The sequence below is a fragment of the Triturus cristatus genome, chromosome 3_1, assembly GCF_964204655.1.
Source record: "Triturus cristatus chromosome 3_1, aTriCri1.1, whole genome shotgun sequence".
Lineage (NCBI taxonomy): Eukaryota > Metazoa > Chordata > Amphibia > Caudata > Salamandridae > Triturus > Triturus cristatus.
In genome coordinates, this window is record NC_140583.1 from 908,217,776 (window position 1) to 908,244,570 (window position 26,795).

Sequence of the window (26,795 nt, forward strand, 5' to 3'; positions counted from 1 at the left end):
ACGAGGAAGTGTCCACTGTGTTGCATTCAATTTAACATTCCTTTGACCCATTTTAGAACTGTAACATTTTGAGAAATCTCTTGCTAAGGATGGCAATCATGTACTGGCTAGTGGAATGTGCAGAGGAGCTGCAACCTGTGTATTTGGTAGAATGCTTTTACATTTTAATCACATAGTACAATAAATGTAGAGTTGATGAAGGCAAGAAGCTTCGTTAATGTGCCTGCTGCATAGTTCTTCTTGTAAACTAAAGGCCACACATTCCAACCTCACTATGATATTTCGGAGCCAGAGCTTCTCGCAAACATCTTTATGTACCTTACAGTATTTATGTGTAATTTCGGCTTTTTACCATTCTTTGTCTGCAAAATTGTGCAGATTTGAATATGAGAATAATAGTTTGTTTTTCATATTTCATGGTTGCATATAAGTATTTGGCATACTACCTGCACTACAACTCTTCAAAAGAGGAAATAATGTCATACAAAAACAAACTTTAAGAAGAAAAAGAAAGCATATACACCTTAGCAAAGTTAATTTTGAGTGAGGACTGTTTCCTAAAGAGTAGCAGGTATTAACAGATATGTGAGGGGCTCTGAACACTTTGCCTTCTTAGCTGCGAATATATAAAAAATCAGGGCTAGCTTTCCATTACATTAAAATATTGTTCAGTCCCACACTCCACCCTCTCAAAAAGCAAAGTAGTATTCATGGATAAGACGGTATCAAAAGCTCTCCCGCACCTTCAAAGAAAGTACATTTAGGCTTTGTGAGTTAAAATATCGACAGGTCCCCAGTAGTAAAACATCACCGAACCATCAGCAGAGTTTTTTTACAAGTAAACAGCTCCAGGGGAAAGTTGTATAAAGCAAAAACAAGCATTTTAAAGTTAATGGGGAACAACACACACGTTTCTGGAGCGCTGCTGACACCAGAACCCAGAACACAGATATTCACCCAAGATTCTGAGCTTCCTGACCATACTACCAACTTTTCTAACTTCCTGGAGGGACCACAAACCAGCCTGTGACTGTAAGCCCCATCGCCAATCTATATCTAAATGTCTTCTGGGCTCTCCCAGCTAAGGACCTCACCCCCAGATAAAAAACACACAGTAAGTGACACAGAATGAAAATAATATACATTGTCCCTCGAGTTTCCGCATAGCCAAACCAATTCTCCAAGCACAAACAGGACCCAACTGCATCTGACAGTGAACCAGCTCAGACCCTCAGAGCTTCGAGTGAGGGAAGTCTGCTTCCTCTGCAAAGGTGGACATCATGCATTTGCAAAGTCAATAGCACTCTACTTTGCGACCTATTGCCTCTGCCAATGCTTTCAGTTCATTCTGTACATCATACTGAATAATAATAGAAAAAGTCATCATTTGCGCATATGCATTTGTATGAAGTGGGTGCCCTTTTTCTTTTCACATCAAAAATGGACTGGTAACATAGCACAAAATCATTTATTTGGTTTAGCAGTAAATTTAAGAAAAAGATTACAGGGGTGAGAACAACTGAAAAGTGGGTGAAAAGAGGTGAAAACGTAGGAAACAAAAAACAGAAAAGATAGAGATTGGAGGAGAACGCACGTGAGAAAGAGTGCTGACACAAGGACTATGTGCTATGATTTTGTTATATGCCAAGAAAATGGAAAAAATAGCATTAATACCCATGTCTATTGTATATGCAAGCAGAGAGCGTTGAAGTAAACTTTAACTCATCTAACAATTAGTGCCTTCATGGTGCCACAGACACCAGAATTAAACGCTATGATAATATGCATCATGCAAATGAAACAAACCGAATGAACGGTGTGCATGAGGGGCCGTAAACAGTAATGAATGGAGGCGACTGCAACGATGAGGAAGCAACCACGGGGGGAGGCAGTGATGTGCATGTACAGGCCAGGTGGCTTAATTCATTTTAAAGAACAAGTAAATCCCCTAATCACCATGTGCTTAGCAAAACAAAATATACAAATGAATGTAACATTGTTTAATGTGTCTCTGCATCGAAATAAATAAATAATAACACAATGCAGAAACCAAAAGTTTAAGCAAATGCCACTGTCGTTACAGAGACAGCCTCCCTCTGGGTGGAGGATGTAGTATCATTTGGAGAACAGGAAACTCAAGTGATAAAGGCCCGCTGATGAAGCTATCCACCAGATCACGCTAGCAGAGATAAACACACACTGCAAGCCATGACGGCGTGGTTGAGGGTCTCAAGAACACTCTTCTTAGAGACTCTGGCATAAAATACATAAGTGGTTCATTCCCCCCTTCCCCATTTGTTTAGTGGTTCATCAAATAATCATGCATCATCCAAGACTGTCTTTCAAAAGAGTAATTTGAATAGGATCTTTAGCTCTGCAAACATTGGAAGTAACTGCTCTTGGGTAATAGTCCTAGACTTGGCATTTCTTGGTGCATCCTCTTAATTTAAGGATGTTGACCACAAAAGGGAATGATTGCTAATTATCTGATATGGAAAATTATTTATTTTATTAGCAATGTTTACATATTGTTTCATTCTGGTAATTATAGAATATTGTAGCCTGAATGGACAATTTCAAAAGGTTCATGAGGGCTTAGACAACAAGGGAAGGGATAGGTGGATTTAAACCGAGGGAGCGGTGATATCTTATGCGGTATCAGACCAAGTGAAGGTCCTTATTCTAGGAGTCAGGGTGGTGCTGATTCCATTTCAGCCACCTTGGCAGTGTGAAAAGTTTGCTATAGTGGTGGGGGGTTTTCTACTTGCGCAGCAGTCTCTGCCATGGAAGCAGCCATCTCATAATTTAAAGTTCATAGCAAAAATTCTGCCATGGCCATATTGAAATTTACCTCAGCAACTGTGAGTACTCGCAATGCACAACCAAAGGAGTGACACATTGCCAGTAAACAAATTGAAATCCTTAGGTTTGACATAGCAAGGCTTTTCCCCCAGCCTTGTGTTCAAAATAGTTTATTAAATTTTTTAGTAAGCAAAGACAAATCAAAAAATAGTACAATAAAAGTACCAATAAGAAATATATGAGGATTATCCATATTAATAAAGTTTGACAGGTACAATATAATATCATATAATGTTACAGAAAATTAAAAAGGGAGGGAGAAGAAACAATTATACATATGTCATCAATAATCCTAAATAGAACTACTAATAAGTAGAAATATGTGTGAATATCAATAAAAAAATAAAAAGATTTAAAAAAACGTAATATATGAAAATACATTCTAAGAAGATAAATATTTATCAATAGGTTTCCAGAACACATGAAAATAATTACAATAATGAATAATACCATTTAAGGATAAATGAGCTCCTCTTCTAGTAAAAATAACCCATGACCACCAACTATGAACAGATAATAACCAAACGTCTTACCAACATGAGGTAATAGATTTTAAGGCTGCTGATAATAAAAAATTAAAAAGCTTACATTCTAAGTCAGTTAATTTATAAGAAAGAACAACAGATTTACAAATGATCAAGTTATACTTTAAATCATCATGAATAGTAAGTATTTTCTTTATAACTTCCCAAACTTCAGTCCAACATTTCCAAAATAGAGGGACAATCAAAAAGCATATGTCTTAATGAACCAGTATGTAAATGACAATGCCAACAATTTGAAGTCGGGAGAAGTTTAGCTTTAAACAAATTCAATGGAGACCATAAACAATTATATAAAATATATGAGTTTGTTTGATGAAGTGAAACAGGCACCCATCCTGAAATACCATTAAGCCAAATAGTTTTCCAGTTTTCATCAGGTAAATATAAAGAAAGCTCATTATTCCGTATTAATATTGTCCCCTTTAAATGTAATCATTTTTTTATACAGTATTGAAACAGCATGAAGCAAGGTAGAAAGGGTTTGGCTATAGATTGATAAATCTGATTTAGCATTAGAAGGAATAACATTGGGAAAAGAATCTAAAATAGAATTGCATAGAAGTTCATATTTGAGTAAATCAGAGAAAGGTAAATTAAATCTCTCTTTTAGGACATCAAAAGAGATAAAAGCATTGTTACAACAAATATCTTTAAGGTAAAAAATACCAGCTTTAATCCATGAATGCCAATATCTAACATTTTTAGTAAGTTTTATATTAGAGTTATACCATAGAGACATATCTTCAGTAATGGATATAGGTGATCGAAAAATTAAATCAAAATCACGAAATATAAATTTAGTGGATTTCAAAATAACAGATTTGTTAACAAATATTGATTTATTGGACATAGTTAATAAAGAAGGTAGGGGGAGTGGATCTATCAAACGTTTTTCGATAGAAAGCCATGTAGGAAGCTTAATCAAATGAGAATGATTAAACCAAAGAGAACTTTGCTTTAATATAAAAGCTTTATGATAACAAAAAAAAATCTGGTATACCAAAACCACCATTACATTTAGACAATTTTAATTTTTGATAACAAATACGAGGTGCCTTATTGTACCAAAGAAATTTAGTAAAAAGCTGATCTATATCTTTATAAAACCTCATAGGAAATTGGACAGGGATCATAGCTAAGGAGAAGTTTTTTTTGGGAGCTATAGTAATTTTAATTGATTCTAATTTCCCCCACCATGAAAGATGAAGAGAAGACCATTTGGATAGTTTATCCTTAATGTAACTTAAAATAGCTTCGCAATTTAATGATACAGTAAATTTTATAGAGGAGGAAAACAAAATGCCTAAGTATTTAAGTTTCTCTCTTTGCCAAATTAAATCTTTCATGGGAAACATGTCTGGATTGCAATGAATGTTAATAGGAAAGGATTCTGTTTTATTAGTGTTTAACTTATAGCCAGAAAGTAGAGAATAAAATGAAATAATCTCAAATAAAGGAGGAAGTGAGGAAATAAGATTACTTATAAATAACAATACATCATCAGCATATGCTAACGTTTTTACATTAACCTCTTTAATTGTTATACCAGTAATATCATTACATTTCCTAATTGAAATAAGCAAAGGTTCAATTACAAGAAGGAATAGGAGTGGGGAAAGGGGGCAACCTTGTCTGGTACCTCTGAAAAGAGAAAAAAGGTTAGAAGTTTAGCCATTAATAAATAAACGAGCTGTAGGACTAGAATAAAGTGCAGATATCATATGAAGAAATATGTCACCAAAGTTAAAGTACAAAATAAAAACTGCCAATGGACTTTATCAAAGGCTTTTTTAGCATCTAATGCTAAAACTCCTATTGGTAAAGATAATTTGGACCCTTGTTCTATAACATGTAATAATGTTCTAGTATTATTGGCGGAATATCTATTTCTCATAAATCCGGATTGATCTGGATGAATGATAGAATCTAATACAGAGGTTAACCTAGTTGCAAGTATTTTAGCATAGAACTTACAATCTTGATTTAATAAGGAAATGGGATGGTAATTTGAAACCAGTGTAGGGTCTTTATTAGGTTTAGGCAATACAACAATTAACGCTTCAGTAAAAGAACCTGAAATAGTCCCTGATGAGCTAAAAAAAGTAAATAATTTAAATAAATGAGGGATACGTTGTAATTGAAATTCTTTGTAAAATTTTGCTGGAATGCCATCCGGACCAGGAGATTTTTTTTGTTTAAGAGATTTAATTGCTAACCGAATTTCATCTTCAGTAATGGGTAAATCCAATTTATTTTTATCTAAAAGAGAAATTTTAGGTAATCCACATGTAGATAAAAAGGAATCAATTAGAGAAGAATCGTCAAAATTAGGTTTATTATATAAAGTAGTGTAATAATTTAAAAATTCATTAACAATATCATTTTGCGAAATGGCAATTTCCCATTGGGACCATGAATCGAATTTATTTGGGATATTTTGAATATGTAGATAGTAGATAGTTAGCTAGAAGCCTTCCGGATCTATTAGCATTAAAACACAATTTGGCTTTAGAATTGGAAAATTGAATACCAGCTCTTCTACTAAGAATAGAATTAAATTCATATTGAAGGTTTTGTAATTTTAATCTATATTGGGGGTCATTAGAGGAAATAAAGAGCCTTTCAAATTTTGCAATTTGTTTTTTCCAAATCTTTAACTTTTGGATTAAAAATTGTATTGTCATGTGCCATGAGAGAAATAGAGGCACCTCTAATATAAGCTTTACATGCATCCCATCTATTCACCATGGAAGTAGAACCATCTGGATTGAGATGGAAATAATCTTGAGTAGTTTCCAATATTTTAAATGTATTTTGTTCATTAAGAACAATATCAGTATTCATTCTCCATCTGGATTGTGATTTAAAATTAGAGTTAAATTGTAAAACAAAAGAAATTAAAGCATGATCTGATATGTCAATATTACCAATGGTAGGAGTAATTGCACAATTAATTAATTGTCTAGAAATTAGTAAATAGTCAAGTCTCGAATGTGAGTTATGCGGATGAGAGAAAAAGGTAAACATTTTTTCCGTAGGGAAATATAATCGCCCAATATCAATTAATTTGGTAGTTTTAAGGAAAGATTTAAAAGTAAAAAAAGCTTTTGGAGGACAAAATTTAGTGAGAGATGTTCTATCCAATAAAGGATCAGATATAACGTTAAAGTCTCCTCCTATTATAAGAGGAACGTTACTTAATTTGAGAACTTCTGTAGTTAAATTAGACCAAAACATAGGATCATCAGCAGTTGGACCATAAATATTAATCAAAAACATAATTGAATCAAAGATTTTAATTTTGACTATGTCAAATCGACCTTCTGAATCTGAAGGTTTACTTAAGGTTTGACAATGCAATCATTTAGAAAAAAGAATAGCAACACCATTTTTCCGACCTTTTGCAGGAGAAGAGACAATAGTATCAACCCATTTTTTTCATATAGTCTAGTATTTTATCTTCAATATGTGTTTCCTGAAGAAAACAAATATCTGCCTTACAACTTCTTAAATAGTCTAAAATCTTTGTGCGCTTTACCGGATGTCTTAAAACTTTTACATTTAAAGAAGTTATTTTAATAGTATGAACATTAGCCATAATAGAAAAGATAAGAAATTAAAATATTTAAGAAGAGGAGAAAATATTGGAGAAAAGTAAAGAAAATAGTAGCTCTAAAACAGTATGATAGGAAAAGAAGGGAAAGGAAAAAAGACAAACAAACATAAAGAAGACATTCACAAATAAACATTAATAACAGATCTAAAACGCACACGCGCTTTACAAGCATGACCGACCCGTTGGAACCCAGCATTACAAGGACTGTAACATTAGTCAGAAATACATATTAAAACAGTATTCAAGTAGCAGAATCATGCGTATCCATAGAATGCTGTTAATGTTGATCCAGGAATATTTTTAAATCTTCTGGCCGTTGGAAGGACTTATAAAAATTATCTTTCCAGATTTGCATCGTTGAAGGATCAAAAAGGCCATATTTGAATCCAAGACTTCTTAGTTGAGGATGCATGTCAGAAAATTCTTTACGAATCCGAACAGTTTCCTTGGCAAAAGCTTGGCGAATAAAGATTTTATTGCCATTAACCATTAAGGATGGAATTTCGCATGCTGCTTTCCTGATCAAGACCAAATGGTGATGACGTAGGACTTTAAAAATCATTTGTCTCGGTTTAGTATGATGAGGATTGCGATGGGATGGAATCCTATGTGCCGTATCAATTTCAAATTTCTCTGAAAATTTAATATTTAAAAGACCAGAAATCAAATTCTCCAAATATAATCTGCAATTAGGACCTTCAACATCCTCTGGTAAATTAAAAATACGCCGGTTGTATTGCCTATTGCGATTTTCCATATCCAGAAGATGAGCTAACAGAGGAGAAATTTTGCCACAAGGGGCGCAAAGGCATTGATTTGAACTTTGTTATCCTAAATTTTAATGGAATTACCAGAAACTTTCATTGACATACTGGACATATCTTTACGTAAGTTTTTAATCTCTGACGCAGTGGTGTCTGTGTTGGTTCGCAGCGTATGAATTTCATCCAGAATTAATGTCAAAGAAGGCTCACTAGATTCCACCACTTTAGATTTTACAGGAGGAGGAGAAACCTGTTGCTTCCTCTTATTATTAGAATTTTGCGCATTTTTAACCTCCATTTTCACACTAGAAAAATTGCCAGGAGTAAATAAATGTAATGTAGAGAGAGATCAAATAAATGCAGCCAAAATGCAGCAAGGAAAATCCAGGTGCAGCAGCTAAGACTGACTGTCAGAGTGGTTAGGCCAACACCAGGCCTTTTCCTGAATGTATGCTCTGCCCCCCTGACAGAAAATCTGGGCAGTACCTCAAGCAGAGCTCTCAGCAGAAGCAGGAGGATGAAAACCACCACCACTGACATTGAAAGGTCGAGGACCACAGCACAAAAGCAAGCTTCACAGAACTGCCAGGGTAATTTTTGATATATTCCGACTGTAATTCGTCGGTAAGAACTGGCTCCTCGTCACGGAGCTCACCAGGAGGCGGCTATTTTGTGCTCACACGCTCGCACGTCTCCGCTTTTCTCCCAGCCTAACAGGGTCACATGAAAGCATGTACTAAGAAATTCATAAAGCATTATATAGCTTTCATTCTTAATGTTAAAGACACAGGAAGTGAAGGCTAGCCCACAATAAATTTGATTTTGACAGTACCAACAAATGACGCACCTGAGGACCATGGCCTGAAGGCCGAGCCACATGAGGTTCCAATAATGACTTGTCTACCTTCTGTTTAAGGACAGTTTAATGCAGAGGTGGAAAAAGAGATATTTTATCTTTTTTATGGCGGATATCCTGTTATTGTTGCCACTAAATGAGATCCTTAGTTCTTTCCTAATGGATAGAAGTGTGCAGCCAGTGGCATAAGAGAGGTAGTTTATTCCAGATAATTTGTATATAGCAAGAGAAGGATTATTTAACTGTTTCTTTCTTTTTTTGCATCTGGGAAATCCTGTTCTTTCAGGTTTATGATGTTTGTGGAGTGACTGTGAGCACACATTTTCAATCTGTATGGTCCTTGTAGAAGGGCTTATAAATGAGACTTGCTAGAAATCCCCACTAGAGATTCATAATTTTACACATTACAATACTAGATTACCTAACTCCATATTGAGCCATATTCTGCCGTTGTGGTGCTGCTTGGTTATTGCAAATAGGATGTTTGAGTGAAAGTCAGTAATTGTAAGCCCTTATGACAAGGAAGAGAAATTAAGCAATTGGTAAAAGATACGTGCTAGCATGGTTGTGTTTTCCCTAGACACAATATAACCGTATAGTGTAAGGAGTGTGCTGACAGAAACTAGGACTCTGTGCTGTGATGATTACCTTTATTTATTCAGAACAATTTCTGAGCAAAGCGTTCATGACAATATTTTCATTAAAACAGTGGGACCTCTTGAAGTCCTTTGGCTGAATATTCAACATTAAATTTAAAATGGTTGCAATTATTCACTTGGGTGTACAGAAATGAAAATGCAATTTTTTCTTTAGGCTAGCTAGCCACAATCGACTGGCCACTCAGTAACAAAGCTAGATCTGCCGCTCAATCTCCCTCTATTGATTGTGCACTCTGCAAAATCATGCTTAAGCTATGTTAAGCGTTATAACTCACCTGCTTACTCAAGCTTTCAAAATGTATCAGTTTTGAGCTTTTCTGTGCAAGAAAGCACATTGGCAAAATCCAGTGCTGTGTATGCATCTGTATTGAAAAGGATCTTCCAACTACCATAATTGAATCATAGAAGGTGCATCCCAACTCACTTTTTAATCAGAAAAACATTGGACATATGGTGGTAGAAAACGTTTTATTGCACATCAAATAGCTGTTAAATAAAATCTTTCTCCTCACTCTTCTTGGACCTTCCAAAGGCCGAGATGATCTATTGTTTCTGCCAGTAGTTCACCATTTTCAACATCAAACAATACAAATGATTCCTCTCCTTTCTTGGTAAACAGCCACCGAATGATAAATCCAGGACTGTGCACTTTCTACTCATGAACTAAACAAATGACAGTCAAAACCTGTAGACAAAAAAATGTGATCCATCCTACTCTATTCAACCGCAGATCAAGGATAGTTTCGCATACATTCTTGCACTTTATTTATTTAGGTTTTTCGAAAGGCAAAAGCATGTGACTGAAGCAACTTCATGGTGTTGTTGACTGTTGAACATAGATTTTGAGGGAAACTATCCCAGCCCCTTTGTCCGCTCCATAGTACCAGCTAGGAGGAAATGGGGTGTGCAGAACCGGGGTTCAATAATAAATGTGTTGTGTTCTTATTTACTGTGTCCCTGTGAGAGGACTGAGTAGTTCTTGAAACATCTTGCAATGTGGAAAAGTCTCTTTGAAGAGACTAGTTTTCACTTTGTCTTGAACTCTGCCAAACTTGTGAGGGTACAGAGGACTGAGCACAGTGAATTCCAGATTTGCATATCCAACACCTATATCGGCCTCTTGTTAAGGATGTATACATGATTTTAATTTCACAAGTAGGCTCTACTCTTTTGCCAGCAGGGATTTGCAAAGCATGTGGGGGATGTCAGGAGAGCAGATTGTGAGTGAGTTTCTGCTCTCCCAAGCTGAAGGATTTGGGCAGAGGCTGGGTGCAACTATTGTCTTCATACCCTAAAGCTCCACAAGGAAAACAAGACGTGACCTCTCTATGCCTGAAATTCACACGCCCAAAGATTTTGGACCTGATAATTCTGATCCGAGCACACCGGGAAAGATGTAGTGCTTGGAGTGGTCCCCTTGGGAATGAAGCTCCAAGCAACTTTTAATGAGACCCTTGATGTTTGATCATCTACCTAAGAGGACACATTAGTGATGAGACTAATCTACTGAGAGGATTTTCTGAAGAGTTGTCTGCTTTCTTTAGTGTCCATCCTCAGAGAAGCTTTTCTGTTGTACTATCTAACATGTACCATTTATTCTAGCCTGCCAGACTCCTGCTGTGCCCATTATTTTCTCCAGTTCACGTGAGCTCATCCCAAGTACTGGAAGTAAAGAGGAGCTCTCCCTCTGAAGTTCTAGTGGGCTGGAACAGTCCTGTGGACACGTGTGTCAGACAAGGTGGCACTTCTACCTTCATGAAGAGAAAACATTCATATCACCCACACTTAGTGATTCTGATGTTTCCTTTTGAGGTTTGTGTAACCCATGCAAGGCATATTTTCTTTTCCCAAGGACACAGCTAAAAGGTAATGGTAGCAATGGGGTTTCTACTTGTCAGAGTATTCACCCTGTACAAGCAGGAACCACCACTGTAGTCAGAGTAGGCTATACACACACTAAATATAACCTGTTCTCTCCCTCTGGTAGCTTTGCACAGAGCAGTCAGGCTTATCTAAAGAAGCAATGTGTAAAATATTTGTGCAACACACACACACAGTATCACAATGAAAACACCACAAAAAGATTCCCCACAGGTTTAGAAAAATAGACAATAATTGTATGAGTAAAACAAGACTAAAAAAACAAAATCAAATAAGGCAAACCGAAGTTCTGAATTTTTAAAGATCAATTCAAAATCGATTGCTTAGAGTCAAATAGTGCTTAGGAGTTACTTGAGGTCACTCTGGACCACGATAAATCCAAAGTTCATACTCACCATGATGGAGGGCAAGCTGGCTACAGAACTCATTATAAAAGAAACAGTGGTCCTTGGAAAGAGAGAGAATATGCACTTAAGATAAATATAGTACAGAATCGAAACTATATTGTATTTTGGGATGTCCAGCCGGACAACCCTATTTAATTCTGAGATGAAAGAATAACAATTACAATGACATACTAATGGTGGGACACAGTCCTGTATCCTATGGGGAAAAAATGAAGAGACAATACAAATAAAACAATTACATACATAGGGGCATTTCAGGCAAGACGTAATGAGCTTTGTTACAAATCCAATGTAAAAGCTTTTAGAGTAACAGCAATTGCACTTTTTTAACACACTGGCTTAATGTGCAAGTTGTTAACATGGGTCGACGACGTTTCGATCCTGTCTAGAATAATAGGATCATCATCAGGACAAGAATAGTTTGCTAGCCTGAGCATAAGAAATTGCCTGTGAAGATAAAAGGAAAAGAATAGATATGAAGGAAGAAGAGAGATTGAGTTTTAGAAACAAGTAGGCATGCCGAACAAAAAGCATGCGACCGGTGGTAAGGAAGCGCCACGAGCGGGGTGCTAGGAAAGAATATAATGACCTGTGCTATGATACCGTATGAACAGAAGGAATATCATGCAGACGATAGAGTGCGTGTGGGATTCAACGCACTATAAGGGGGCATAAAGTGACTAGAATTGGGCCAGCGGCATGCTTGGGGGGCCGGCATCTATGTCGAAATCGATGGAAAAGTGGGAGTAATGCGTGGAGTGAGGTATGATCAAGAGTGATGTGGGATCATTTTAGCAATTAATTATGAGTGCATGGAGCGAGGAGAGAGAGTGATCGCAATTTGTGTATAGAACGCGAGTGCTGCGGCAAGTCAGTGAGAGCTGTGGAGCAGTCAAAAATTACCAAGGGTATCTCAGCAACTGGTCGCAGGGGCAGCGCCAGGTGGCCGGCTGAAGGAGACAGGGCTCATAGGTGGGCAAGGTCAGGGATAACCGACCTGGTATAAATTAAAATGGAGAAGAAAATTAAAACCTTTATAAGAAGATGGAGTAGGAAGGAATACGGAGGGCATGAGGGAAAGGGTACCTGTGTAATGGCAGGTCGGGAGTTCCTGACCTAGGGTGGAGAGTCCAAGGGTTCGAAAAGGGCACACTGGTAGTGCCGGACTACGAAGACAAGCCGCGGAACAAATCCATGATAGGTAATCCACTCGAGGTTAAGCGGCGGGGCAACCGGGCTGAAATTGGCCGGGAGTACCGGTCCGAGGGTAGGGAATTCCGCCGATTAATTGTGGCAGGGTGACAATGCACTGAGGGGAAAAGAGAAAGAAAATTATGCGGAATGGCGGGCGGGATAAGGGGGGGGGGGGTGGTTGGGAAACTAAAACATAGCGGCCGCTTACCTCATGAACTGCCTGGGACCTCCGGAGAATTGGAGTGACAGGGAAGCCGGGCGGTGCAAGGGTATTTGAGGGAACGGAAGTACGTTCGGAGTGGCAGCGTGGGAATGTAGCGCCATCTTGCAATGGGTACTGACAACAGAGAGGAGGGACTGGGGAGTGCACAGTGCAATCGATGTGAGGATGCCGAAAGGGGCGCCATTTTGGAACAGAGTGTATAGCGAGTTGAGTCGATAGGTGCTGTGCATTAAGATAGACTATGACTACCGAAAGTAGGGAGGAATGTAAGAATAAAGAGTACAGAAATGAATGTGAATAAGATATAAACTGGACATCTATGAATGCAGTCCAATTTGAAGTAGAAACTGTACATCAATCAATACATTGTAATTAAGGTATTTAGCCGAAACAGACAATGGAGAGGATAAAAACGAATTATAGTAATTACATGAGAAAATACCATGGGCTAAACATCAAATAGGGTTTTCTACGATTTGAGCAAAATTTGCGATGATATTTGGAACCAAGAAAGCAATGGCAACACAGACTTAAGGGTTCACAGTACAAAGACCAAGTAAAAGGACATACCGAGGGGAAACCCTTATGGAAATAAAGGTGGTCCATACAGTCACAGTATGAAAGAGAAACTAAACACGGGTTCTGCAAGAACGGAGGAGCCAGACATGGCCCCTGTAGTGTGAAGGAAATTATTGTCAAAGTACAATAGATGGTTTAAATGAGATTAGTCCAGTCTTCAACGCGATTCAGGCCATCCCTGATGCTATTGATGAGGATAATGATTTTTAATTCCTCCTTGTTCAAGATTTTGCTGATGTCACCGCCTCTTGGCGGTTGTTTGATAGTTTTGATCACTGTCCATTTGAATTGATCTTCTTTGTGTCCCATTTCCACAAAATGTTCAACCATTGGAGCATTAAGAGTTCTGCATCGTATTCTACTCCTGTGTTGGCCGATGCGCAGTTTGACCTTTTGGGTGGTCTGGCCTACGTACACTTTGTCGCAAGGACATGATATCAAGTAAATGACATTGCTAGTATTGCAATTCGAAAACGTTTTCAATTTGATAGATACATTGTTAAATACAAAATTAGTACCTTCAATGGTTGCGCTGCATACATTACAATTCCCACATTTTACATGTCCAATCAGTGGCTTACGTCCCCACAGTTCGTCCAAAGTGGACATGGATCGGGGAGAGGGGAGGGGAGCTCGCACAAGATGATCTTTCAGGTTGCGGTTCTTTCGAAGGCAAATAAGGGGCGTTCAAGTGAGAGAATGCCTGCATTGATCACTGGCCAGTGATGTAGGATAGATTTGCGGATAGGGTTTGAGGCAGGGGAAAAGGTGGTCACGCAAACAATGCGGTTGGATTTGTTTTTTTCTTTGGGGGATAAGAGGACTTCCCTTGGGCAGTACCAAGCTCTTTTTTGCGCATTCCTCACTAATCTTTTTGGGTAGCCACGTGCTTTGAGTTTGTTGGTAAGGATGAGTGCTTCAGCGAAGTAATCTTCCTTTTCAAAGCAGTTGCGTCTAATGCGCAAGAATTGGGAGTAAGGAAGAGAGTCTCTAAGGGCTCTGGGGTGATTGCTCTCATACCGGAGTAAGGTGTTCCTTTCTGTGCTTTTCCTATAAAGTTTGGTAAGTAATTCTCCATTGGAGTGATATATAGTGAGGTCTAGAAAGGGAATGTGTGACCTGTGGTGTGTATTGGTGAAGGTGAGACCAGAGCAGTTATTGTTCAGCCAATGGGCAAATTGGGAAAGGGTGGTTTAATCTTGGTTCCAAATTAAGAAAATATCATCTATGTAGCGACGCCATAGGATGATAGCCGGGAGGAAAGGGTTAGTGGTGGAGAGGATTGTCCTTACTTCCAGAACTCATGCAGGTTGTGCTGAAAAAGTACCTGGGATGGAGCAAGCCTCGACATCGAGACTCGATGAGCCGGTTCTAATCCGCGCAGGCGATGAAGGCTTCGTCGATGAACCCCTCTACGATGCAGACACAGTGGCGTCGTTGCCCTCTACGATGCAGACACAGTGGCGTCGTTGAGCCACTCTGTCTGCCGAGCAGTCCATTGAAGCGATATCTTCAATCGGCTCCTTTATCAGTTCCAATTGACAAAAAGTCATCACTGCATCAATTTGGATTGCTCTGGACAGTAGAAATCCCCGATCAATGGCCCAGGATTGGATTAGTACTACTTGGCAGGGCAGGACTCACAGATAGCAGAGTTCAGGTGCTGCTGTAAAGTTAAAGGAAGTCGTTGATGGCCCTGAGACTTCTGAAAAGAGGCAAGCCAGCAAGCCCTTGGAGTCACTCTGGGTTCAAGTGAAATGGTCCAGTCCTGGTCCTCAGCAGGGCAGAGATCAGCAGGCAGCAGGGCAGCATAGCAAAGCAGAAAAGCAGTTCCTTCAGAACAAGTAGTTAAGCAGAGTGGCAATCCTTGTGGCAGAGTAATCTTTACTCTTGGCAGAGTTCTTCACAGGTCTAGTAGTGTACTGTCTTGAGAGGGTCAGAGCCTCAGTACTTATACCCAGTTGTGCCTTTGAAGTATGGTTTGAAATCAGCCCTTTGCGTGGGGAACAGGACACTGCCTAGGTGTAAGTGCCAGCTCCCCCTCTTTTCTCCTGCCCACGAACACTTATCAGAACGCAGATTAATGCAGATGAATTCTCTGTCACACCCACCCTTCCTGTGTTTCTGGCTGTCCTTAGAGAATGCACAAAGTGTAGCTGTCACCCACCCCAGATGTGTATTGGAGACAAGCTGCAAAGCACACAGAGCAGTAAGAGCAGAGAAATGTCAACTTTCTAAAATTGGCATTTCTAAAACAGTAAGGATAAATCTAACTTTTCCAATAAAGATGAATATTCATTGCCAATTCAAAGATATGAAACATGATGCAGTTACTCCTTTCTAATCCAGAATTTCAATTTATAAGTATATCACTCAATGCTAGTCTATGAGAGGAGTAGGCCTCACAGTAGTGAAAAATGAATTTGGATGTTTGCCACTACCAAGACATGTAAAACTTAAAAGCACATGTCCTGTCTTTTAGATACACAGAAATCTGCCCTTAGCACTACCTAGGGCCTACGTTACCCATGATTTATGTGTAATAAAAGGGGAATTTAAGGCTTAGCAAGTGACTTTAATTGCTAAGTCGAAGTGGCAATATACTGCACACACAGGCCTTGCAAGGGCCAGACTGAGACAGACTTGAAAAGCTACTTTTGTGGGCTGCACAACCAGTGCTGCACTCCCACTAGTAGCATTTAGATTACATGGGAATATGGTATACCACTTTACAAGGGACCTATAATTAAACAAATATGCCAAATGTGTATACACCAATGTTACCATTTTTAGGGTAGAAACACATACACATTAGTACTGGATAGCAGCGGTAAAGTGAGTGGAGTCCCACGGAAAACAAAAAGATATAGCAATAAGAGGAGGTAAGCAGGCAAAACATTTGGGGGAACACCATCCTGAGGATGACAGGTCCAACGGGTTGTTTATTTCCAGTTGGTTATACAATACAGAGCCTGTGCTGGTGTCACAATACTTTTAGATTGCTTTTCCATAACGTAAAGCTTCATGAGACAGAAGGATGAAGAAACAAAGAAACTAAGAAAAGGAGAACCAGTGGTTAACCCAGCTGGGGCCCACTGCCTGCTCCCAGCAACAGGCCTCATCTTGCACAACACTCACCAAGGTCACTCCCCTCCAGCAATCAGCAAGATGTTCATGAAAAGAAAGGAGGCCATCATTGGCGCCGGTGTTGACACTCCTAAATGGATCCAAATACCTATATAAGTACTCTAGCTACAATAACCATTCTTTTGGCCAACCTCAAAGCAGGAATGACCCTCTAGCATGAGCTGGATAAGGCTGGCCTAAAGGACAATGATATATAAAAAAACAGGACCAATATTGTATGCCCACAAGAAGCAAGGTAATAATACTATAATCCAACACTAGTCCCATGGGACTCATTTATGTTGAGTCTCAGTCTTACTGTCAAAGCAATGAGGGTAAAGAGAAATAAATTGATCAATTAAAGGAGTGCAAGACAATGAACAATTAGGTTTTGAGAAACACCTTATTGTTCTCAATTGATTGGATGCAATTATTTAAATATCCTTATTATTAATGCCTAATAGTTAGTCATCGTGATGTCTTTATTTCATTCTTCACAGTTAATCTAGAGACCTGTTGGACTTGGCCCTTGCCAACCAGAAATACCATTTCTAACAAGACCAATCATTCTGGTTTTTTTATTGTCTCCTGTAGCACTTACCTTTTGTAGTGTTGGATTGGGTTTACAAGCCTGGCTGCAGCTATGAGTTCCATTGACATGTGCAGCTCCTAGCACTACTTCACTATAGTCAATAATTCAAACATGTAAAGCTCCTACCTGTAGCGTCCTCCCCAGCCCGAGTACTCACTAATGATTACGTCACACACGGAGCTTAGTACAACATGTCTTTATTCTTCTGCATGTAACCACAAACTTAACATTCCAACCCTGCATTCACTTCAGTATGCTCTAATGCTAACATCACAGTTCTACAGAGTCCATCAGGAGCCACAAGGGTTCTGTCATTACAAACTCACACAACACTAGATCTCCCCATCTCTTAAATACAAATATATACAAAATCATAGCTATTCAATGAGTTTTCGTTGCACTCTGAACACACGTCTCAACTGTGTCTTCGGAAACAGGGGACAGGCAATAGAAGTGTCCATGACCGGCGTTGAAGATTTAAAAACATCAGCAGTCAGGGGGTCTTCACTTTTCCTTCCAGACCCAGTCTCTACATTGACATCAGTGCCTGATGAGCGATTAGCCACATGTTGGAAATCCAAGGAATCTTGCATAATGGATGTTCCAGAGTGTTAGGAAGTCACCTTGTGTCCTTTGCTGGTCTCAACATGAAATGGTTCAGCACCAAAAGCAGCATTAGATATTCATTTTCTCTGCTGATGAACGAACACACCTCTAGTGGACATAATGTCTTTGCATGTCGATGCTCGTCTTCATAGGCCTTCATTTTACTCTTACTATCTAAGTTATTCATGCAGGTTTGATCCTCAGTGTTTGATCATTTGTTGGTCCATTGAGGTAACTTGGTCATTCTGGCTCTCCCAGACAATAGGGTTGAAGGGCTTTCACTTGTGGTTGTGTGAGGGGTCAAACAGTAAGCTTAAAGAGTCGAATTTAAGACAGTTCAGCTTTTCTAGTACAGCATGTTGGCCAACTTTCTCAAGAGTATTCATGAAACGTTCAACAAGGCCATTGGCGTGTGGCCAGAGACGTGTGCTCTTCTGATGCTTCACATTAAAATGACTGAGAAAGTCTCTGAATTCTCAACTGTTGAAAAGTGGACCATCGTCAGACTTTAGGATCGAAGGAATAGCCCATTTCACAAAGATGCTATCTAATTTCTCAATGACTCATTCTTGAGTCATAGATGAGAGATGTTCTATGAATGGAAATAAAAGTATTCATCAACGATCACCATGGGTGATGGCTGTTGCCAAGAGGATCGAAGAAGCCAACAAGATCACCATCAGGTGATGGCCATTGCCAAGAAGATCAAAGAAGCCAAAAGCATTGTTTCCCATGCATGCGTTTGCATCTCTGACATGTTTAAGGTGTGTTGAGTGGTTTTCAGTGACACGCAGTTGCATAGACAGGCTTTCAATTCTCTTTCTACTCTCTCTTCAAGGTATGGACATCAGACTCGGTCTCAGAGAGCTCGTTTGGTGACAACAATTCCATGATGTCCTTCATGGGCCACTTCTACTATCTGTTGTCACAGACTCTCTGGAATTACAGTTCTTGAACCTCTTAGAATAATATCTTCCTGAGTAACGGACAGTTCATCTTTGGCATTTTGAAATTTCTGGTATTTATTGATGTGGGTAAGAGGGCGAGACTGCTGGTACCAAGATTGATGTGTAATAATGTCCTTCAGTTTTAGCATGTCACTATCTTGAGTCGTGGCAGTGACAATTTGTTCCAACGAAATAGCCGCTGGGGTGCTAGATTTGATAATTAAATTTATGTAGCCATTGGCCATCTTATTATGGGTGCCAGGGTACTCTAGAAGCTCTTGTGAGAAGTGGTCAGCAGGTTTCTGATCTTTCCCTGGATGATGCACAATGATGTAGTTGTATTCTTGTAATTGCAGACCCCATCATTCAATGCGAGGAGGCATTTTTGCCTTTGGGTTGCCAAAGATAATCAACAATGCTTGATGGTCTTCATAAACGTGAACCCATAGCAGAATACTTGGAAAAGTTCACAAGCCCACACCACTGTTAAGCTTTCTTTCTCAGGTTGTGAATCAGCAAATTCAGATTTGGGACAAACTTCGACTTGCATTTGCAACAATACGTCTTTGAGCATTTGGGTGTCTGCTGTGCAAGGTGCCTAACGCAATAGGGCTAACATCAACAACAACCACAGTATGAAGCTTTGGATCAAAGTATGCCATTTCAGTAGCGTTCTCAATAGCTTGTTTGATTTTCTGGAAGCATTTCTTGCATTCATGTGACCAAAGAAAAAAAAAATATTTTTTTTGTCAAGTCTCTTAATGGCATTGGCAAAGTCTTGAATGTATCTAGAGCAGAAGCTGGCCATTCCCAGGATTGAACATAGCATGGAAACATCTTGTGGGGGACAGCAGTAGCTGGATTGGGTGCCATGCCCCCATCAGAAAAGATATGGCCAAAGAATTTTAACTTTTTATTATGGAACACACATGTCTTGACATTCAGCGAGCAAATGACACACTTGTTTGAGAGCTTTGTCGTGCTCCTTGTATGTAGCTCGGAAAACCAATATATCCTTAATATAATTTAATGCATTCATGATAGGCTGATGACATTTCCCCTCAGATGCGTACAGCTCCTTCACTGTCCTTTTTGGGTACTACCACTATGGGAGAAACCCATGGAGTTGGATCAGTGGAAGCTTAATGATATTGTGTTTGAGTAAGGATTCTAGTTCTTTTTCAACAGTTTCCTGTAAGTGAAAGGCAATTTGTCTGTGTCTTTAAGCAATAGAACAGATGTCCTCAATAATGTGCAATTTTTACTTTCATAGTCTTGAGTTTTCCCAATCCAACCCGACTTTCCTTGGGCTGCTATTTTTCCTCACATGCGGCAAGTGCAACATGCACACGTTTCTCTGAGGTAAACATCGACATGGCACAACCATCTTCTTCACTTTCACTTGACGTTGATGTGGAAGAACTGTTTGAAGAAGATTTAGATGTCTACCTTCTTCATTTGGTGTTGATTTTCCTCAGTTGATGTGGTCACTTGACCTTATGGACGTGCGTCAAATGTCACCTCTGAAACATTTGGGCAGCCATTTTGTGTTCATGCCGTGACACACTTACTTTTTCCTTCGCCTTGCAAACCATTACAAAAGGGTTCTCCTTTCCACAGCTTTTGCAGATTTGCCTAATGTTGGGACATTTACCTTCATATGGAAATGAAAATCCACGCCTGAAGTACAGATTCTTTGAATTATTCACTGTGCGTCCCTCGACCTTTTTCTTTGGCTTATTTTTCACATTTATGACTGACTCACTCTGGTCATTTCCAGTCTCCAGTCAGCAGCTGGTCCATCAGCACACTCTTCTGCTCTGGCTGCCATGAGAACTCGCTCCGGGCTAAGAGTTTCTCTCAGCATTCGTCAGCATTCGTCATCTGAACAAATCTGACAAACATCCGTCAATCACTCTGAAGAGAATAGCATCATTAAATTAATTGAACTTACAGTGTTTGATGAGCGTATCTAGTTTCTCAATGAATTTGTCAATGGCCTCACCAGCTTTCTGTTGTTCTTGACTGAAGATGTACTTTTCATAATCTACATTTGGCATTGGATTGGACTTAAGTTTCAAGGCTGCTTTGATTTGACTGCATGTCATTTCCTCAGCTCGCAACATATTCTTTATGCCTTCCTTTGCACCTTCAACAGCAAGATTCTTAAGGCACTTGATAACCTTTTTGTTATCTGATTCTTCTATTGCATCAATGAAATAGCAAATGTCTCTATCCAGGCAGTCTATCTGTCACCAATATGACACCATTGACGTATCAAATGGTGGTTTCAAGAAGGCGGCTACATTGTAACCATTTACTGGATTGGCTGATAATAAGGGTGGAGTTTTCTCAACCTGCATTATGCATACCATCTCTAAGCCCCTGAAATTGTGCTGCCTTCTGGGTCATCTTGGACATTCCAGGGACCATGGGAGCCCTTTGCTTTCAGGAGGTCTTAGGAGTTCTGAACCTCCACCCGGCAGCTTTGGTGGTGCACCACTTTGGGTATGGACTGCTCCGCAAGCACAACCCTGGGTGCTTCATCTGGGGCCACTTTCCCCAGCACTGTGGCACAATGACTCTCTTTGCTCAGTTCTGGTAAGCAGATGACTGTTTTTTTTGTATTTGAATTTCGCTGCTTGTAAGCATCTCTTTGTATTGTCCGACACACTCTGCCAATGATGTGTAGACTTTTCAGTGAAACTTTTGTTATCCTCAATTGCTTTACACAAACTGGGGCTGTGCTTGTGTAAAGCAATTGAGGATAACAAAAGTTTCACTGAAAAGTCTACACATCTTTGGCAGAGTGTGTCGGACAATACAAAGAGACGCTTACAAGCAGCAACATTCAAATACACACAATTGATGGACGGAATGCAGAACACATGAAAACATTCACCCCCAGTCAAGAGACCTGGGTTAAATCCATCAATCTTTTGCTCACGCCATGCCACCCCATTTTAGACCTGGCCATATGCAAATCAGTCTTAACCCTGAGCTTCATGGGAACAGTCCAGCCCGAACTGCCAAGCCAGGTCCTCCCTGGGCCGGAAACAAGCATCCTAGGACTGGTTTCAGGGTTTCACTCCTCATCAGCCAGGATAGTTTGATTCCAGTGGCACAGTGAGCCCGGGACCCATGTCTGGGCCTACCTGGCGCACTTAGGGAAAGAAAGCAAAAGACACACAATTGATGACTCCGCACATGTCAATTCCTCACTTGGATGGAGGCACGCGTGGCATGCACAAGCAGTTTGCTGGACCACGGCAAACACTCTGGGAGAACACTGTTGATCTTCAGGTTACTTATCCCCTATCTCGTTGGCAGTTTTAGCGTCCTCCCCAGTCCAGGTACTCGCTAATGACTATGGCACACATGGAACTTAGTATAAAACACCTTTTTTCTTCTGCATGTAACCAAAAACTCAGCATTCTAAACCTGCATTCACTTCACTAAGCTCTAATGCTTACATCACATTTCTATGGAGTCCAACAGGAGCCACAAGGGTTCCTTCTTTACAAACTCACACAACACTACATTACCAAGTGTGGGTATTATGCATTTGAAGGCAGGGTTTTGAAAAGAAACACACACGTTTGTGGAAATTCATAAATTTGTCCTCAATCCGTTCTGATCCTGGAAATATTCCTCACTGACTCCTGTCAAGGCTAGTACATTGTTTTGGAGGCTATGAATAGGAAGAGGAACCTCCATTTGTAGATGGGGACTGTTAGACCTGTCAGCCCTAGGGTGGTCTTCCCTTCAAGCTTTTCCCTTCCTCCTCTATTTTTCTGACTTCGTTTTTGTTGGCATTAGGACTCTGAGCACTTTACCACTGTGAACCAGTGTTAGAGTGCATGTGCTCCCACCTCTAAATATGGGTATATTGGTTCATAATCATTTGGATTATTTAACTGACTTATAAGTCCCTAGTAAAGTGCACTACATGTGCCCAAGGACTGTAAATTAAATGTGACTAGTGGTCCTACAGCACTGATTGTATCACCCACTTAAGTAACCATTTAAACGTTGCTCGGGCCTGCCAATGCCGAACCTGTGTGTGCATTTTAAACTGCCATTTCGACCTGGCAAAATAAACCTTTTGCCAGGCCCAACCTTCTTTTTTAATGCATATACGTCACCCCTAAAGTAGGCCCTGGATAGCTCAGAAGGCAGGTTGCAATGTTTTAAAAAACAGAACATGCACTTTTAAGCTTTACATGATCTGGTAGTGAAAAACTCCTAAATCCATTTTCACTAGAGCAAGGCCTATATCTCCAATGGGATAACATTGGGATTACCATATTACATTTTATAAGCGTCATTTCAAGATTGCTGTCTCCTAAAACCTAATCTAAATTCCTAGTTCATGGTGAAGTCAAATTCAAAATTACAATTCTGAAAATGTTACTTTTAGAAAGTTGGCATTATCTTGCCTTAGCCTTTTGGTGCCTGCAACCTATCTCTGGTCACATGACTACGAGTAGTTGGCAGTTGGGCTTTCTGTATTCCTTCTACACAGACACACACAATGGGAGCTTAGGGGGGACTTAATGGGCCATCACTGACAGAATGTGAAGGAGGATCTGGACTCAGTCCCACTTGCACCTTAATGGATGTATTTTGTCCCCAAACAAAGGGCTGCATGCCCATTGGAGTTAGTCTGGAGTCAGGACTGGTAGGGCAGGGTATCTGTGCACTTCAAAGGCCTGCCTCTAGAAGTTTCTCCCTCAATTTAAAGGCAGAAACTGTGTATAAAATAAGAACCATAGACACCACCACTTCAGTACACTTCTGGATCTCTGAATACTCTGCTAGCTGTGCTTCTGGAGGACTGCCACTCTGTGGACTGCACTCTGCTGGACTCCCGCTTTGCTGATCTGATGCCTGTTGCCCTCTTGCCTGGATGAGAAGAACTGGACCTATATCTCTTGACCCCAGAACCGAGAGTGACTCCAATGGCTAGTTGGCTGACCTCCTGATCTGAAGCGACAGGGACATAACATGCTTCCAACCCTTGCACACTATGCCATCTGTGAGAGTACCAGTCAAAGTGGTGCCAGCCTAGGCCTGGACCCTTGGAATTGGGCCTAAGGTGCTCGCCAGTGAAAGGGAAGTATCTTCTCTGCTGAGCGATGCATCCACGAGCAGAAACCTGCTCATCTCCTGAGCTGAACAGCACATCCCCTAACAGAACTGATGCATCGTCACTGCTACATGTGTTGGAATTGTTGTAAAGGACTCGCTTCGCTGTTGCATCCACATCATGGAACTGATGCATCTCCTTTGGAACCGCCTGTGCATGATGCTTTTTCCCACACTGATCCTCACATCTCTCATCGACAGCAGCCTCGATGATGATCCCAAGACTCCACATCACAGCTCATCAGAATTGATGCATCTCCTCAGCTGCGCAAGGCCTCCGGATTTCACATTGCAAGTCCAGCTGACGGGATCCTCGACGTCAATGCAACAGAACCTCGCATTGCAGCCTCCCTGCATCTTGGAACCGATGCATGACCTCGGCTGCGCAACATATCTTTGACTCGGATCCATGCAATGCACCACAACAAGGATTTAATGTACTCTGTTAAGTGAGCCTAACTAGATCCCTGTAGCTGGCCTGCACTCCCTCGTTGTCGGCCTCAACTTGTGACTTTGTCCCAGTCCAGTGTAAACAGATATCCCCACTAGTGGGTTGTGGTTTTTGGCTCTATTTCTCACTATAAACTTTAAAATTCAATAACTTCAGTTCTAATCATTGGAGTTTTTCCATATTAGTTTTGTTTTATTTATCAAACTAAGTTTTATTTTTTAACCTGTCGTAGTATTCTTTTTGTGTGTTTTTTTCATTGATTTACTCTTTCAAGTGTGCACAAATACTTCATACATTGCCTCTCAGTTAAGCCTGTTTGCTTTGTGACAAGATACCAGAGGGAGAGCACATGTTAATTTAGGGTTTGTCTGTACCTTACCCTGACTAGGATTCTGATTGCTGCTTGACCAGGGTTCACACCCCAGTCAACCAGTAACCCAATTTCAAAAAGAGATGATGTTTGCTCATCTCATAGAGGAAAAAAAATTGAAAAGTTCATTTGCACTTATGCCATAGCATTTTCTCTTGCACAGTGCAGATTGTACAATTGTGCAAGTGAAACTAAATGTTCTTAAACCTTTTCCAGCAGAAACTGCCAGAAGTTTCAAGCAATCCTCTTGGATAGGCTTGTAGATTCATGGAATTCTCCCAAATGAAACGGTAAACCTGTGGCTAAAGCAGTATAACTAGTTTGAGAATCAGGACGATCATGTTGAAATGTTTTTGCAATGTACATGCTGGTGTACAAATAAAATTGACCAACTTGCTTGCCTTCCAACAGACACACCATCCCAGCGTGTTCAATTTATTCTGGGGACAGAAGATGATGATGAAGAACACATCCCTCATGACCTATTTACAGAGCTTGATGAAATTTGTTTACGTGAAGGAGAGGATGCTGAGTGGAGAGAAACAGCCAGGTGAGAATGGCCTTTAGAAAGTTGATTATTAATGCATCTTTCAACAAATAGTGATTTATCAATCAATGATTCTGTGATTTTTAAGTCCATAATCCCAGTAGGACCAGGGCTTGCTGGATTTATATTTAGTTGATTAATATACAGTTATATGGTGCACTCTATATATATCACAAATTACTGAAGATGAGGAAGGAGAGCCTAAAGTAGTCCAGCACCCTAGCTCTCAAGAACAAGTATGTGGACCCGACCCACACCACTTGCACTTGTGGCTAAATTGTTTCCTCGTTTGTGGGAAGTAACAGTTAGGCTTTTGCTTTTAACCTTACCAGGGGGACCCATGAATAAATGTCACCCTTAGGGTACCTCTATGGTTTCATCCACTCCACACACTTGCACCCACCATCACAGCGTTTTCACTTTAAAAGATCTCTGCCAAAGAACCCTTTTGCAGGGCCTGTGGGGTATTGCAGTGCCAACCCCATTAGGAGCAAAAATGCCCAATGATGAAGCATGACACCCTCACAGGTGTGTGAGGACATAACTTCCTAATAAGTAAGCCTCCCCTCTCCCCCCCCCAAATATCTTTTTGTATTTTCCTACCTGTATTTTGTCATCTCTTTAGGAAAAGCTACCCTCCTGTGTACTACGCACTATATATATCTACATGTCTAGGAGCTGTGATCTTGTTTGTTACAAAAAAGTGAAAAAATGTCTGATGATTGTTGGAAAGACTTCATGCGAGTAGATAACATTTTAGTTAAGCCTGCACTCTCTTATGCAATGTTTCATGTGTTTAGCTCACATCAATTTTCCAGTCAGGATTTCTGAATTTGGGAACTGCTTATCTGAAGTAGAATCAGGTGTCAGGGGAACTGAGCCCTAATTCTGGGTATGTTATTACTGATTGTTGTGCTTTGATGATTGACTTTTGACTGGAGATTATCTGTGTGAATGTTATCTGTGCTTATACTTGGAGAACACTCTAGTGCCTGCCAGAACTACAGAGAGTCTGTGACATCATCTCGAAATGTTGGAGCTGGGACTGGCTGAATGTTGTGTACGAAGCAGTGGATGACAGGTGGGATTTAGCTATAGATTGAGATGAAGCTGTTAATATGATCCCCTGAAGAACCCTCTTTCACAGTGATCACAGGGTACAGGTTTATTCTTACAAACCCACATGTTATTCTCCTCATCTTAGTTTTGAGAAGATTCTCCAGCTCCTCAATTAATTACGTGTATTCCGTAGGGCTAACCCTTATGTAGGTGTGGCATAGCAAAGTGAAAAGTGGATCCTGTTAGCACAGGATAATAAGTGAAGCAGAAGGTTAGTATATTTAGTAACATTAAGAAAGGTTTATTCCTATGAATCATGTTTTTCAGTCCTCATCTCAAATTCAGTTTCAATATTACGTATTG

At 40.0% G+C, this 26,795-nt stretch overlaps 1 protein-coding gene across 7 annotated transcripts in view; it reads left to right on the forward strand.

Annotated features, from left to right (window-relative positions):
- The window catches only part of SLC4A10 (solute carrier family 4 member 10), a 951,410-nt gene that overhangs the window by 381,627 nt on the left and 542,988 nt on the right, over positions 1-26,795 (forward strand). For all 7 annotated transcript variants that reach the window (XM_085645437.1, XM_085645436.1, XM_085645442.1 and 4 more), the window contains exon 4: positions 25,238-25,376. In XM_085645437.1, the coding sequence (XP_085501563.1) occupies positions 25,238-25,376 (139 nt within the window). The remainder of the gene's footprint in view (positions 1-25,237; positions 25,377-26,795) is intronic.